This window comes from Rutidosis leptorrhynchoides, chromosome 8 (assembly GCF_046630445.1).
Source record: "Rutidosis leptorrhynchoides isolate AG116_Rl617_1_P2 chromosome 8, CSIRO_AGI_Rlap_v1, whole genome shotgun sequence".
Taxonomy (NCBI): domain Eukaryota; kingdom Viridiplantae; phylum Streptophyta; class Magnoliopsida; order Asterales; family Asteraceae; genus Rutidosis; species Rutidosis leptorrhynchoides.
The window spans coordinates 251,880,645-251,896,568 of record NC_092340.1 but is presented as its reverse complement, the minus strand read 5'-3'; the positions used below and the strand labels follow the sequence as shown (position 1 = coordinate 251,896,568).

At 33.4% G+C, this 15,924-nt stretch overlaps 2 protein-coding genes across 5 annotated transcripts; one reads left to right on the top strand and one right to left on the bottom strand.

The window, feature by feature from the left end:
• Positions 1-240: 240 nt before the first annotated feature.
• LOC139861540 (putative glucose-6-phosphate 1-epimerase) lies at positions 241-3,041 on the top strand. 4 transcript variants are annotated; one of them, XM_071849967.1, is made up of 8 exons: positions 241-385; positions 467-541; positions 1,514-1,570; positions 1,863-2,026; positions 2,135-2,269; positions 2,352-2,454; positions 2,569-2,668; positions 2,752-3,041. In XM_071849967.1, the coding sequence occupies exons 1-8, from the start codon at positions 272-274 to the stop codon at positions 2,943-2,945; spliced, it is 942 nt and encodes a 313-aa protein (XP_071706068.1). In that variant the 5' UTR covers positions 241-271; the 3' UTR covers positions 2,946-3,041. The 4 variants fall into 4 exon arrangements, with proteins under 4 accessions (XP_071706068.1, XP_071706067.1, XP_071706070.1 ...); XM_071849966.1 differs by having other exon boundaries at positions 2,352-2,469; XM_071849969.1 differs by having other exon boundaries at positions 2,569-2,664; positions 2,752-2,916.
• Positions 3,042-6,345: 3,304 nt separating this feature from the next.
• On the bottom strand, positions 6,346-8,309 carry LOC139864106 (uncharacterized). Its single transcript, XM_071852687.1, has 2 exons — positions 8,019-8,309; positions 6,346-7,650 (listed from the first exon to the last, which is right to left on the bottom strand). The coding sequence occupies exons 1-2, from the start codon at positions 8,307-8,309 to the stop codon at positions 6,346-6,348; spliced, it is 1,596 nt and encodes a 531-aa protein (XP_071708788.1).
• Positions 8,310-15,924: the final 7,615 nt, after the last annotated feature.

Sequence of the window (15,924 nt, the reverse complement as noted above, 5' to 3'; positions counted from 1 at the left end):
TTTTAGGAAGCAAATTTGTTATTTTTAAGAAGAGGGGTGGAATGAAAAAGAATTGAAATATGTAGTTGGGATCATAAAGATTGTTCACAAGATTAAAAAGGGTATCTTTTTTTTTCACAAGAAAAATGATGCAAGTAGTTGTGCAAATTTTGTGACACTTGTCACCACCTCTCACATGATGTCAACATTTATCATGCACAAAACGTTTCATTAGGGTTTACAAAAAGCCATTAAGAGAAGGATCAAGAGATTTGTGTATTTTTTAAGAAAAATGGGGCATCCTGCGGCGGCTGTATGGGATTCAGAAGTTGCTACTGCTTTGGTAAAAGACTGCAATGGCATCGATCAGATCAAGCTTCGAAATCCACATGGCGCATCGGCTAAGGTTTCAACATATCTAAAATTGTAATATCCATTAAATGATGGTTTATTTATTGGTTTATAATCATAAAAGGTCGTTTTTCAGGTCAGCTTGTATGGAGGGCAGGTCATTTCATGGAAGAATAATCAAGGCGAAGAGCTGCTGTTTACTAGTAGTAAGGTGGTATTTTATCCTTTTCAGTTGAAATATGTTATTTTATAACATTTGCATGATCTTGCAAATTTTAATAAGGTTTATATATATATATATATATATATATATATATATATATATATATATATATATATATATATATATATATATATATATATATATATATATATATATATATATATCAGGGCCATCTCATTGATTTTGAAGGCCCTGTGCGAGATATATAAGAGGGCCCTTTAAACGGTAATAGTCTGATTCGATTTGGGAACCGACTAATTCTATGGAGACCACTTGTTTTGAAAGTTATCTGGAGTCATCAATTGCAAAAAATTTAATACATACAAAAATTTAATAATAATAAAAAAGCTACTATACCAATTTTAATAACCTTTGTTCGCGGTTCATGGATCTTTTTAGAAATATATTAACAACTGTATATAATTAATTATATACTCCATAGAATTTACAAAATTTTGGGCCCCTAAAATTTTGAAGCCCTGTGCGATTACACACTTTGCACATGCCCTGAAAACACCCTTGATATATATACATACATATATATATATATATATATATATATATATATATATATATATATATATATATATATATATATATATGAAATGAAATATGGAATTGAGATGTTTAATTTCTGCGACATTTGACGGGGTTTTTGGATGTGCGTCTAAAGCCGCAGTAATTATTCATTAAGCGTTTGACATATAACCGATACTATTGACTTTTTAGTAACTTTTTTGGTCATATTAACCAAATTTGAAAAAATGTGTAAGTTGGAATATTGATTGATTAAGAGGATTTTTTGAATTCAAAATTTTAGTACTCCTTATTTGCTGTGAAGGTGAAGTTTTTTATTATTAGTTAAGTGTTCAAATTACCCTGGAGTAATGGACTGATAAAAAGTGGCCATCAATTAAACACACCAACCCTGATACATATTTATTTTCAAAAAAAATCCAGGTGAATGTAAAGGATCCAAAAGCAATCCGAGGAGGTATTCCAATCTGTTTTCCTCAGGTACGTCTACAAATCATATTAGAATTCATGAGCTTTATGTATACCTGGCAAACGTGTTGGGTTGGATCAAGGATCACATGGGTTTGGTTCGAAATGGGTCATGGGTCGAAACGGGTCACCTTATAACTGGGTCGAACAGGTTCGGCGAGACCCGGGTCTCGTTGGGTAAAGACCCATTTTTCAAATTGAATTTTTGGGTCGGTTTGGGTCTAGACCCGTTTTCAGTTTTCAATTTCGCGTTTCGCAATTCAGTTTCAGTTTCGCATTAGTCTAAAAGTAACTCATTGTGCAGTTTGGTAACTGTGGTTCACATGAGCAACATGGATTTGCAAGAAACAAAATCTGGGCCGTTGATGAAGATCCTCTGTCACATTCTTTTAAAGATTCCAACAGAAAATCATACGTTGATCTGCTACTAAAACCATCTGAAGAAGACCTCAAGTTTTGGCCTCACGGGTTCTATTTTAACCTCAATCTTGTTTAACAATTTTTCAATCTATGGTTCATATTTAATGTAAATTTTTTTTTTATATATGTGGCTGATTGACTTCATATTTTTTTCAGATTTGAACTCCGTCTTAGAGTCTGCCTTGGATTGGATGGAAACTTGACGTTAATATCACGTGTGACGAACACAAAGGAGAAACCATTTAGTTTCTCATTTGCTTTTCACACGTATCTCTCTGTTTCCGATATCAGGTATTATGCACAAAGTTGTAAGCTTATTTATTCAGAACTTTGCGATGTTGACTTTGACTTTAATTTGTTCTTGATTTGCCAGTGAAGTGCGGATTGAAGGGCTGGAAACAGTGGATTACTTTGACAACCTTTCTGAAAGAGAACGCTTTACTGAACAAGGAGATGCTATTACCTTTGAAGCTGAGGTAATCATAGAAGTGGTAATTTCGGCCGATTTATGGGTTAACGGGTCAATTTGGGTTAATTTATGCCTCTAAAGGTTCATATTGGTTCTTTGTTGTGACTTATGTTTATTTCAGTTTGAGCGTGTGTATCTTAGATCACCAAATTGTGTTGCTGTAATTGATCACGAAAAGAGGCGCACTTTTGTCATAAAAAAGGATGGGCTGCCAGATGTAGGTAAGATTACTTATAAGTTTTTTTGACTTTCAAAGTCAACCACGGATAATTTGTTGACTTTATAGTACAATGTTTTTGTGTAGTGGTGTGGAATCCTTGGGAGAAAAAGTCAAAAGTAATGGCCGATATGGGATATGATGATTACAGGAAGATGGTTTGTGTCGGTGGTGCAGTAATTGAGAAACCGATTAGTTTGAAACCAGGTGAAAAATGGGCGGGTCGTTTGGAGATCAATTTGGCGAATTCAAGTTTTTGCAGCGAGCCTCTCTGTTTTTAAGTTGAGATGCCTAAGAAAGTTGCAATCTTTTTAAGATTTTATTTATTCTATGATCTTGTATTTTTTAGTTTTGTGAAGCAAAAAGATTAACTTTTTTTTTGGAGGGTTTCACAGATGGACCTTGCATAAACGTACCCTTACCAGATAGAAAAATCTGAAACCCGCACCCATACCCGACTCACTGGCACAGTCGCTTGTCGGTATTAAGATCCAACCAAGAACATGAGTATGGATCCCATAAAATTGGGTGAATCTGAATGCATTTCTGGGTCATTTTCGTTACCGATAGTTTCTGCATATATTTTAGTTTTTAGTCCAGAAAACAACATTTAATTAATTACTAGCAGCGTCTCCGCGCGTAGCTAAGACTAATTCGTTATCAATCGATAGTATTATAAGTTTTATCATTATTTCTTAGTTAGCAGTAATATATGAGGTGTGAAGTTTTTAATCATCCCGACTTCCCCCCAAAGAAGAAACTATACGTGAGAGTTTCCCTTCATACGGCTCGAATCATTCTCAGATGCCCCTAGAGACATCCTTTCCTTGTTTGTTGGGATGGTTCACGCGCGCAAATGAGCACCAGCGGAAATATATATATATATATATATATATATATATATATATATATATATATATATATATATATATATATATATATATCATAATCAAGAGGGAAGCACTTTTTTGGGGGAAGGGGGAAGCAAATTATTTAATTTTTTTTTTTTTTTTTGAAAAAACTTTGTTCACGAACATTATAGATTAGATGAAAGTATGAACATTTAAAAAAGACACTTTGTGATGAATGTCATTATTTTGGCGGAAAAACGCTAGAAGAAAAAAATAAAAACATTCAATGCATTGAATGTTTTGCTGCTGAGTTTATTTGCATCGTTTTGTTTTCATCTTGTGTGAAGTTTTTTTTTTCGAATTTAGCCCGATTTAGAGTTTAGGGTTTAGGGTTTTCGGGTTTACTCCGTAAACCCTCACCCCAAAACCCTAAATCCTAAACCCTAAACTCTAAACCGTTCGTGTCAAAATATTCAATCTAAACCCTAATTTCTAAACCCAAAACCCTAATTTCTTATCCCTAATAGCTAAACCCTAATTTATAAACCCCTAATTTCTAAACCCTACTTTCTAACCCCTTGAAAAAACTCAGCAGCAAAACATTCAATGTATTGAATGTTTTTATTTTTTTCTTCGGGCGTTTTTCCGCCAAAATAATGATATTCATCACAAAGTGTCTTTTTTAAATGTTCATATTTTCATCTAATCTATAATGTTCATGAACAAAGTTTTTTCAAAAAACGAAAAAAAATTACTTCCCCCCACTTCCTATATATATATATATATATATATATATATATATATATATATATATATATATATATATATATATATATATATATATATATATATATATATATATATAGTGGTAGGATCAAGAGGAAAGTAACCAATCGGGAGGAAGCGGGGGGAAGCAAAAACTTTTTTTTTTTCGTTTTTTGAAAAAACCTTGTTCACGAACATTATAGATGAGATGAAAATATGAACATTTAATAGAGACACTTTGTGATAAATGTTTTTATTTTGGCGGGAAAACGCTCGAAGAAGTAATATATAACAATTCTCGTATTTTTCGAGCGTATGTTGGGGTTTTAGCTATTGGGGTTTAGATATTAGGGTTTATAGGGTTTAGATATTAGGGTTTAGAAATTTAGGGTTTAGAGTTTAGATTTAGGGTTTAGATTTAGGATTTAGATTGAGTTTTTAACACGAACGATTTAGAGTTTAGGGTTTAGTGTTTTGGGTTTATGGAATAAACCCAAAACACCAAACCCTAAACCCTAAACTCTAAATCGGGCTAAATTTTACTTCACAAAACATGAAGAAAAAAAACGTTCATATTCTTCACGAACAATATTATCTTGAATGTTATTTTTGTCGATCGTTTTCCCGCCTAAATAATAACATTCATTACGAAGTGTCTCTTCTAAATGTTCATATTTTCGTGTGATCTTGATGCCGGAAATTTTTTTTTCCAAAAAAACGAAAAAAAAAAAATATTTTGCTTCCCCCCGATTGGTTACTTCCCCATTGATCCTGCCCATATATATATATATATATATATATATATATATATATATATATATATATATATATATATATATATATATATATATATCATTCATTCATAATTCATAATATATATTAATTTTAACACTCATAGAGTTGTTGTCAATCCCTTGTCTTTTTAAAATGACAAACGCACACCCTACACAGTTTTTCACGAATATTTACAAATGACCATCACTGACTCCAACTCCCTAACCTCTTGGAACTTGGAAGGCAATATATAAGGGCAATGTTGTCATTTCCTTTGGTTGAGTCTAGACAAAGATTAGATGTATTAGAGATAAATAATTAAAACTTCAAAACGTAACCTACTTTAAGTTCTTTAAAGGTGGTAAAATGGGCATGGCGGGAGAATATGTGACTGTCAAAATGAGTTTTCATCAAAACAAGTAGTTGCCACGGGTCATATTAGACCGGGTTAGGTTGACAAAAAGCATGTTCAGTACAATATCAGTTTAACCCATTTCACATAAAACATAACCTTAGATTCTTTTGCAATCAAAAGACCTCAAATTACCTGCCCTTACGCAATATGTGATGCATATATGTTTCACACAGCTTATTTTCAAGTTCCAAATCCCAAAAGTGATTGTGCTAATTAGAGAACACTGATGACGATGTGAAGACGGAAAAACAACTGATTCGTACCGTTAAGATCACAAACAGACTTGGTGGTGTGATTAATGGGCTATCTATTCATGCAGCGGCCCAGTTAAATGTTATAGCCTAAAAGCAATTAAGTGGATGGTCCATCGTTGACAGGGCCGGTCCGTTAATTTTGTGGGCCCTGTTCAAAAGGTAAAAAGTAGGCCCTTCTTATGGTAAAATTTTGCGTATATATAAAAGAAGGGTAACTGTTGAAAATACACTTTTTTAAGGGTTCACACAAAATACACTTTTTTAAAAAATATTGTCTTTTTACACCATTCGGTAGACGGGATTTCCGTCTACCACCGTTATATGGCGTCTACTATGATATTTACAAGGTAGTAGACAGTTTTTCGTCGACTACCTAGTAAATGTGGTCTACTACGTAGTAGACGAGGTTATAAGGAAGTAGACGTAACGTCGTCTACTACCTACAAAACTCATAAATGTTAACTTTTGTTGTTTAGGTCAATAACACACATTTATTTATTACATAACATTTGTCTCACACACCATTTATTACACAACAATTAACATAAAACACAAACAGACAACATAAGTAGCATATAAAAGATCCACGGCAATTAAACATATCTAAACAACATAAAAGAATCTAATCGTCATTCAGATTGCAAGTTGGTTCAAATTGGGTCGAGCATGACTCTTCTTGTTTCCCCTTCCCCTTCCCCTTAAGCTTCGGCTTTGGCTTTGTGTTTGACTTAGACCTTGACTTCTGTGTTTGACCGGATAGATCATAAGGTGAGGGACAAAGTGATCGATAATGTCCATATTGCAAGCAACGACTGCATTTTCTGTTAGATTTGAAATCGTCTTTATCTTCTCCTTTGGATGGTATACGAGCAGTACTTTTTGGACGACCTGATTGTCTTTTTTGAAGCAACGGAGGTCGAACAGTTGGTATTTTTCCTGGATCTACCCATTCAGATATATGATCTAGTGGTTGAATATCATCTATGTAAGCAACCTTGTAAGTTTCAGTGGTGAAATAATCCTGAACGTGACAAGTAACGTCACATAGGTTACAATACCTTGCTACTGCCATTACGTGACCGCATGGTAGACCGGAAAGCTGCCACTGTTTGCAAGTGCAAGTTTTTTCTTGTAGATTGACTTTCCCGCCCTTTTTCGTATCCATCACCTCAAATTGTGTTTTAGAAATCGGTTTAACTGTCCAACTCAGAGACTTACTATTTCTTTTACTCAATTTGTGCTCTGCGTATGGTGTGACAGGTGTTGTTAAACCATTAGCAGTGTTTCGATGTTCCCAGAACCATTGTTGAACAGAAGCTCTAAAGAACTCTAGTAGCATTGTAACTGGGAGTTTCCTGGCATGAACTGATAGCGCGTTCATGGACTCTGCACTATTACTAGTTAAGTAAGCATAGCGAACACGATCTGCATGATGCCTGGACCATCTATTAACTCCCACATCAGTGAGTGTTTTTGTTGACTCTGGAAGACGTCTACAAAGAATTTTATAGTGGTATTCAAAGTCAGATTTCCTATATGCTTTGCACATCTTCCAGTAGTGCCATTCGTAACTTTTGACCCTTCTAGATTTTGTTTTAAGGTTCCCAAGCAAGTGACGACAACATAGAGCATGAAATACGTCTGGAAAAACTGCTGATATGCCTGCGGCTATTGCTGCTGCCCTGTCAGATATAATGGTAAGATTCTCAATGCAACACCCGGAAGACTGTAGAGTGTCTCTTAGATTTCCAAAAAACCACGCCCAATGATCAGTTGTCTCTCCGGCCCCAATACCATAGGCTAATGGCAGGATTCCATTATTAGCATCCATAGCAACAGCAATCAAGTTAGTCCCCAAGTAACCACCTTTTAAATGAGCTCCATCAACTATGATTACAGGACGCCCATAGTGAACAAACGAACGTATCTACATAGAAAAGTATTGCAATTAGACAAGAATTATAATATGTATTAATAGGTAAATGTAGAGAGGATTTAACATACCGCTGCACTAATGGACATGTAACTCATAACAAATCTGTTTTCCTTGTCAGTGCGAATATTGGTTACGCTCCCCGGGTTACACAGTTTAAGATTATATAGATACAAAGGTAGTATTCGAAATGATTCTTCCATACTACCTCTCAACATCTCGATTGCATAACATTTGGCTTTCCACGCTTGGTGGTATGATAGACTTATCTTAAACAGTGCTGACATATCATTCCTGATATCATCTGGTCGATATACACGACCTTCTTATTTCATCACCTCTTTCAGTATGTTTCCAAGTACCTTCTTGTTGGCATGCTTATTGTTTGGTAGAATTTGTGTATTTGAACATGTGTGGAGATCATTCAGGTCTCGTACTTGAAAGTTATTGCTGTCTTTTATACACCTAGCAGTTATGTGCCATGCACAATTTGGTGATATACAATTAGCTGTATACCTGCCCTTGTCTGAGTACTTTGGTTTAGTCTGGAACCCTTCAGTAACGCACTTTGTTCGTAGTGCCATAAGGAATTCTGCTTTGTTTTCGAATGTCTGATTAAGTTTAACTAGATCTGATGTTTCATATATTGTCATTGATCTAGGTTTAGGTATGATTATCGCACATTGGGTGTTAGATAGTAACGGTGGCATATTCCAAAATATATCAACCGGTTCTGGATTATACAGAATTGGTTTGTCGTAAGTTGATTTTGGATCTACGTATTCACCATCAGCATCATCATCATCATCACCATCAGCATCATCATCATCATCTTTATCAACCATATAGTTAGCAAAAGGGTGTTTTGTTGGTTTGATGGGATTGACATTTTCCATATCATCGTGTTCCGATTCGCTTTGATCAGAAGTAGGCTCGTCTACGATGTAAGGATGTTCAATTGGTTCATGATGTTGGTTGTAATGATCGGTTAAATGTTGCTGTTCTTTTATGTTGAAGTGTATTGGCTGTTTTTGGTTGAACTGATTGGTGTATTGTTGTTGTTGGTTGAACTGATTGGTGTATTGTTGTTGTTGGTTGAACTCATTGTTGTATTGTTGTGGTTGGTTGAACTGATTGGTGTATTGTTGTTGTTGGCTGAACTGATTGGTGTATTGTTGTTGTTGGTTGAACTCATTGTTGTATTGTTGTGGTTGGTTGAACTGATTGGTGTATTGTTGTTGTTGGTAGAACTGATTGGTGTATCGTGGTTCATTAAAGTGATTGTTGTGTTGTTGTTGTTGTTGGTTGAACTCATTGTTGTATTGTTGTGGTTGGTTGAACTGATTGGTGTAATGTTGTTGTTGGTAGAACTGATTGGTGTATTGTGGTTCATTAAAGTGATTGTTGTATTGTTGTTGTTGGTTGAACTGATTGGTGTATTGTTGTTGTTCGTTGACGTTATTGGTAGATTGATGTTGATGGTTTAATTGATTGGTAGGCTTAGTAAGGTTTCTACCAAAAACATGCATCGACTTCGTAACATCTTCCAAATATATGTCAATTGGTTGCTTTGAGATTGCGTAGGTCAAAAAATCACTAAAATCGTCTTCATCATCAGTTATATCCAACACACAATTATCCATTACATATTTCATGCAAAACTTTGATTCTTTTGCTACCTCGATCTTATTTATAACATTTTTTAACAAAATCCTACGATTAATTGGTTTGTTTGGTGCGATTGGAAGTTTCAAGGGTACCCGAGGACAGTTAAGAGGCATATAAACAATATTATTGTCGACATTTTCAAACTGACCTCCATAACAAATGTAAATCTTAAACTTACTCATTACAAAAACTTTAAAGACATAGAAGAATATGACTTACCAGAAAGTGTGTTTTTTGAAGCAGCTGATTTGTCATGAATATGAAAGTGGAGTGCTTATTTGAAAGTGTGTGAAATGAATATGGTATTTTTTTCTCCCTTATTTCCAGTTATATAGATAAGATATGATATCCTAAAGAATCTAAAAAGTTAGATTTCTATCCGTTGATAAAGTGGATAAGATAGGAAAAGGCAGTAGACACCAATAATTCATGGCAGTAGACATCAACACCAAGGTAGTAGACAGCAACAACAAAGCAGTAGACAGTCGACTACCTTGTAATTGTCTGTCTACTGCTTTGTTCTCACTGTCTACTGCACCTGTAGAAACTGCCAATTATTAGAAATTTTGTACCTATCCTAAATAATCTATAAAGTTAGATTTCTATCCGTATGCAATAAGGATAAGATCTTCAAAAGATGAGGCAGCTGACACCAATAATTCATGGCAGTAGACATCAACACCTAGGTAGTAGACAGTAACAACAAGGCAGTAGACCGTCGACTACCTTGTAAATGTCTGTCTACCGTTTTGTTCTCACTGTCTACCACATCTGCATAACTACAATCAACCTTCTGACCCAAAAGTACAATCAATTTCAACCTTGTCCACAATTTCAATACAATTACCAAACTAACATTTACATCTTCTAAACAAGGTTCAAAAAACAAGTACCAAAATACCACAATTTTCATGTTCAAAATGCAACTAAATCAGAACAACTTACTAGAATCTTTAACCTATTTCAGTCGCACGTTGAATCTTGATCTAAAAAAGGTCTTTCCCATCCTGTCTCTATAATCCCTTGCAACCTTGGCTGAATCAGGCTCAAATGGATACGTTAGTTCACATGTTATCCGCTCCATGTTTATGCAAACCCATACACCACATTCGACCGCTCCATCCTGCTGGGGTGCATCCTTGATATAATCGAATGAAGATGGCATTTGGACCTCGGGGGCAGGACTATAGTTAATAGCTCTCATGAACTCAGGAAGACACTTACCCAACTCTTTTACCCAATAATCGCGGGCCCAACGATAGTTATGCTTTATGAAACTATCATAAACAACGACTTTGAAGTCGTTCAGATCAAGAACAATAAGCACCCAGTGCGAGGCATCTTCTAACAGTGTTAGGAATAGTACCTAGCATCAAAAAGTCCAAAATATTATAAAACAAAAACAGTAGACAGTAAAAACAAGGAAGTAGACACTAACAAGGCAGTAGACATCAGCAACAAGGTAGTAGACAGTAACAACAAGGCAGTAGACAGTCGACTACCTTGTAAATGTCTGTCTACTGCTTTGTTCCCACTGTCTACTGCACCTGTAGAAACTGCCAATTATTAGAAATTTTGTACCAATTTTGGTACCAAAGTAACAATTTACAACTCACCTTCTCACACTGAGACCAAGGTGGGAAAGGGACGTTCGTACCGTCAGCATAAGATGTGATTTTTTTGTTGATTTGATTTGGGTTTAGTGCTCTAGCCGAACAAAACGACCTCATCCTTCCCAAAAAGCCCACCGGCATGATCGCACACCTTTTACGGTTTTGTGTGAACTGAGACACCATATCATCTATGTGACGACCCGAAAATTTCCGACTAAATTTAAACTTTATCTTTATATTATTCTGACACGATAAGCAATGTTTGTTAAGTTAAATCTCAAGGATTTTAAACTATGTTTATACATTCATTTAAACCTCGACCAAATTCCAATGATTCACGAACCATTAAATGAACATATATGAATATGTATGTATATGTGTATATGTTATAAATTGAAAATGTCAACAAAGTATTTAAAAGTATAATGCTTTATATGAACGTATTTGTTTCAATATGATTATCGACGAAATTAAAAAATATATATATTAAATGATTGAATTATCAGAAACATTGAATTATGATTACAAGTCTCTGTTGAGAGGTCCACTATGATTTGAAAAATCTATTCCTCTTAACGATATTCGGAATAATTTGTAAAGCTATTTATAAATAAAAATAAAAAGTGTCATTTATGAAAGTTAGACAAAAGCTAGTGGAGAATTGGTTTCCATAATATTCTATTAATCTATTTTCAAACGTACAAAAACGTTTTCAGTTTAAAAAGAACTTTATTATTAAAACGTATATAACTTTTATAAATATCTAGAATCACTTTTGACAACTCATTACTTAACCAGTATAATAAATATAACGATATTTATATTTTATTTCATTAAATATATATAACAATTTAAATTAATATTATATATATTTATACGCGTATTATACATACATAGTTTTTATACTTTTACTATACTTTAACTTTACCTTTACTTTACTTTTACTTTACTTTAACTTTAATAATTCACTTTAATAATTTATACTTTAATAATTCACTTTAATAATTCATACTTTAATAATTCACTTTAATAATTCATACTTTAATAATTCACTTTAATAATTCATACTTTAATAATTCACTTTAATAATTCATACTTTAATAATTCACTTTAATAATTCATACTTTAATAATTCACTTTAATAATTCAAAAATCTATTATAAATAGAATTCAATAGGTTTCATTATTTCATAGAAACTTAAAAATGTATTTCTCTAAACTCTCTCAATCGATTTACATATATATATATATATATATATATATTTGCTCTGTATTATTTTAAGATATTATTAGTATACATAAAATATTACAACGGAGTGATGTCCGAGTGATTTCAAAATAGTTTTTTGAATGAGTCGAAGCTAAGGAAATTATGGGTTATAGCTATGGAGGTGATCGGTATGGTTCATGGGTATGCTCGTGAGGTCAATATAGTGTTTATCATCTCCGTTGCGTCTACGTACTTTCCTGCAATATTGAATCTCAATATTGATACGTGAGCACTCATAACTTAACTTTTATATATCAATAGTGTATCCCTGACTAGTGCTCGAGTATATAGGATTATGCATGCTTGTACATTCGATATTGTCCTTAGATAGGTTTGTTGAATCCTGAATTAGATACATATGCTACTGAGATAGGGTATATGATATGCATGTCATTGGAAAGCTAGCGAAAAAATTAAGAACTTTTCATTTAGATATCGAATGGTTTCGATGAACGGATTTGAAGTTATAGTCAACTGAATTTTAGTATTATTGTTAAAATGATTATTATTACTATCGTCGTTATTATTTTAATAGAAATATCATTGTTATTATAAAATATCATTATTACTATTATGTTAGTATTATCATTTTATCATAATAACATTTTTAGTAAATATAAATATTGTTATAGAATAATAATAATTATTATTACAAAATAATACAACTTTTACTTATTATTATTATGATCAATATTATTTTATCAAATAAATAGGGGATACAAAGATATTTTTCACCACGCGTAATATAATTACATTAATAATACTTACCACTATAGTTTTAAGATATTAAGTGAACTTTATAAATTTTACTACTTAAGATATATAAAAGTATATTTTATCATATATAAACGTTAATATAAATTTTTATTAATAAATGACTTTTATTATTATAAAATCTAATAAATATATTTAAATATATAAAACGACTATAGTTAAGTTATATAATAAACACGTATAAATTTTAGAAGTCATTTTGGGTCAAGTTGACTTTTGTTGACTTTTGCATATTAGTCTCGAGCATTAGGATTGTGGTACACTATGACTTGACCAAAAATTGTTAGACAAATATTGACCAACATATAAATATATATAATTAATATAGGTTCGTGAATCCGAGGCCAACCTTGCACTTGTTAAATGACGTTATATGTATTTTTACTACGAAATACAGTATGGTGAGTTTCATTTGCTCCCTTTTTATATATATTTTTGGGCTGAGAATACATGCGCTGATTTATAAATGTTTTACGAAATAGGCACAAGTACTAAAACTAATTCTATGTGGGTTTAAACCAGAAATATACCCTTAGCTTGGTAACATTAAACTACTTGTCTATGTACGGTAGGCGCGAATCCTAAAGATAGATCTATTGGGCCTAACAAACCCCATCCTGACTATGGGATGCTTTAGTACTTCGAGGTTATTTTAAACACACCTGATCTGGTGTACTTCAGAGGGTAAAACATGAACGTTAAGGCTTGTTACCGGGTGCCTACAATTTATAGAATACTCTTATACACTTGCGAGTGTACATATATTTATAAACGGAAATCTTGTGGTCTATTAATATATTGAAATGATTGTTATGATAAACCTATGAACTCACCAACCTTTTGGTTGACACTTTAAAGCATGTTTATTCTCAGGTATTAAAGAAATCTTCCGCTATGCATTAGCTCATTTTAAGGATATTACTTGGAGTCATTCATGGCATATTTTGAAAGACGTTGCATTCGAGTCATTGAGTTCATCAAGATTATTATTATGTCAATTATAGTTGGATGTATTATGAAATGGTGTGCATGCCGTCAACTTTCGTTGTAAAGAAAGTTTGTCTTTTAAAAACGAATGCAATATTTGTAAAATGTATCATATAGAGGTCAAAATACCTCGCGATGTAATCAACTAATGTGAATCGTTTATAATGTATATGAACGGGTCCTTTCAATCTACCCGCTTCCTCCACCACAACAACATACATACCCAGCCATCTATATTCTGCAAATAAACATAGTTAGTCAAAATACAAATATTGTTTATATAGTTAGTCAAAATACAAATATTCTGCAAATCAATTATAAAGATAAAGTTTGGTAATTCTTACATAATTATCTAGCCAACCACCTTCAAATTTATAGTATATCCGCCCCCAAAACTCGTGTGTGATGTATATAAATCCCTTATCAATCCGAACAAAAACAGAAAGGCACTCGTATTTTGGATCGTTCATCTCTTCCGGCGTTGTAGGGCCTTCCAATTCCCTTTCATCAAGATATGCGGGAGGCGCGGGATATATCAATCCATTAGTGTGAATTAGATCATCAACAACTTCAAGTATCACTCTCTCACTAACTTCCGGAAGTTTTTCTCTCTTCTTACGGTATTGTGTTACCGCATTTTCTTTATGTGGTAAGTCAGCCTTTTGATTTTCGTCTATGTCAACCTTTTCTTTACCGGCTATGCCACCCTTTTTACCAAGTGTCTTGATTTGTTTTGGTGTAAGGAAAGGTGACTTCCCATATTTGGCAACCCGTCGATCCCTTATGCTTTTTCTCTGCATAACCGGAGAGGCTACTTTCATACTTTTTTCTTTTGAAAATTCTAGCATATGATTTACCAACACTTCTGTGTCCGACACCCATCCCGTAATGACATCTTCTTCATCATCATTGAAGTCACCATCAACCGCATTCAAATCACCATCATCCTATGCAATAAAATAGAACAAATTATGTTTAACCTACTAATATAACTTAATAAAGTTAAATATTCATCAGTCAATTCAGTCAATATAAGTCAACAACATGAATAAAAGAATAACCGTGAAGTATATATATTGTTACCTCAACCTCTCTAGTTTTGCCAGCTTTCTGAAGGTCAATTATCGCACATTGAAGCCCCATTATAGTTTTAGCATCTTCTATTCTTGCTTCTTCTAAAAGTTTTATTTTTTTAGCATCTTCTTCTCTAGCTTCTTCTAACCTTCTAATCTTTGAAGCAGTTTTCTCTTCATGATCATCTAACCTCTTCGTCAGTTTTGTTATCATATCCATCGACTCCTTGGTATTTCGATCACCACCTCTAATGATTGTGACTTCAGTCTCAGGGTTCTCAAAAAAACTTTTACTAACTAACCACCAATCACATTTAGACTCTTTTCGTGTGGGTCTCAAAATACAAAGTGGTTTTTCATCTTCAGGGATATCCTCCTGAAAAAAACAATGGTTTAAATATGTGGGACTACTCTCCTTATACTATATACACAATCCATTATAAAAAAAAAAAAAAAAAACTGCATTACTAGTCGACACCAACAACAAGGTAGTAGACTGAAATTTGCAAGGCAGTCTACAGTCGACTAACTAGCAAATGACAGTCTACTGGAAGTGAGTGCAGATTCTGTTCAAACTTATTTTAACAAAAACACTAACCGGGAGTCGCATCAACTCAATGTACTCAGGCCATGTCATACACTTCTTCTTCCTTCTCCAGTGGATGCCACGTGGGATGCCATCACTCTCCGGCTTGTAAGCGTGTGATTCTATCCGCCTATTGTATGCCTCCCATATCCACATCTACAAAAAAAATGTCAATATATTTTAACCAATACTTATTAGTTTATATAATTTAAATTTTATATAAATAACTTGAAGCTTTCTACCTTAAACGCCCAACAGAATCCGCTTAAATGGTATGTCATAATGCTCTTCCGGTTC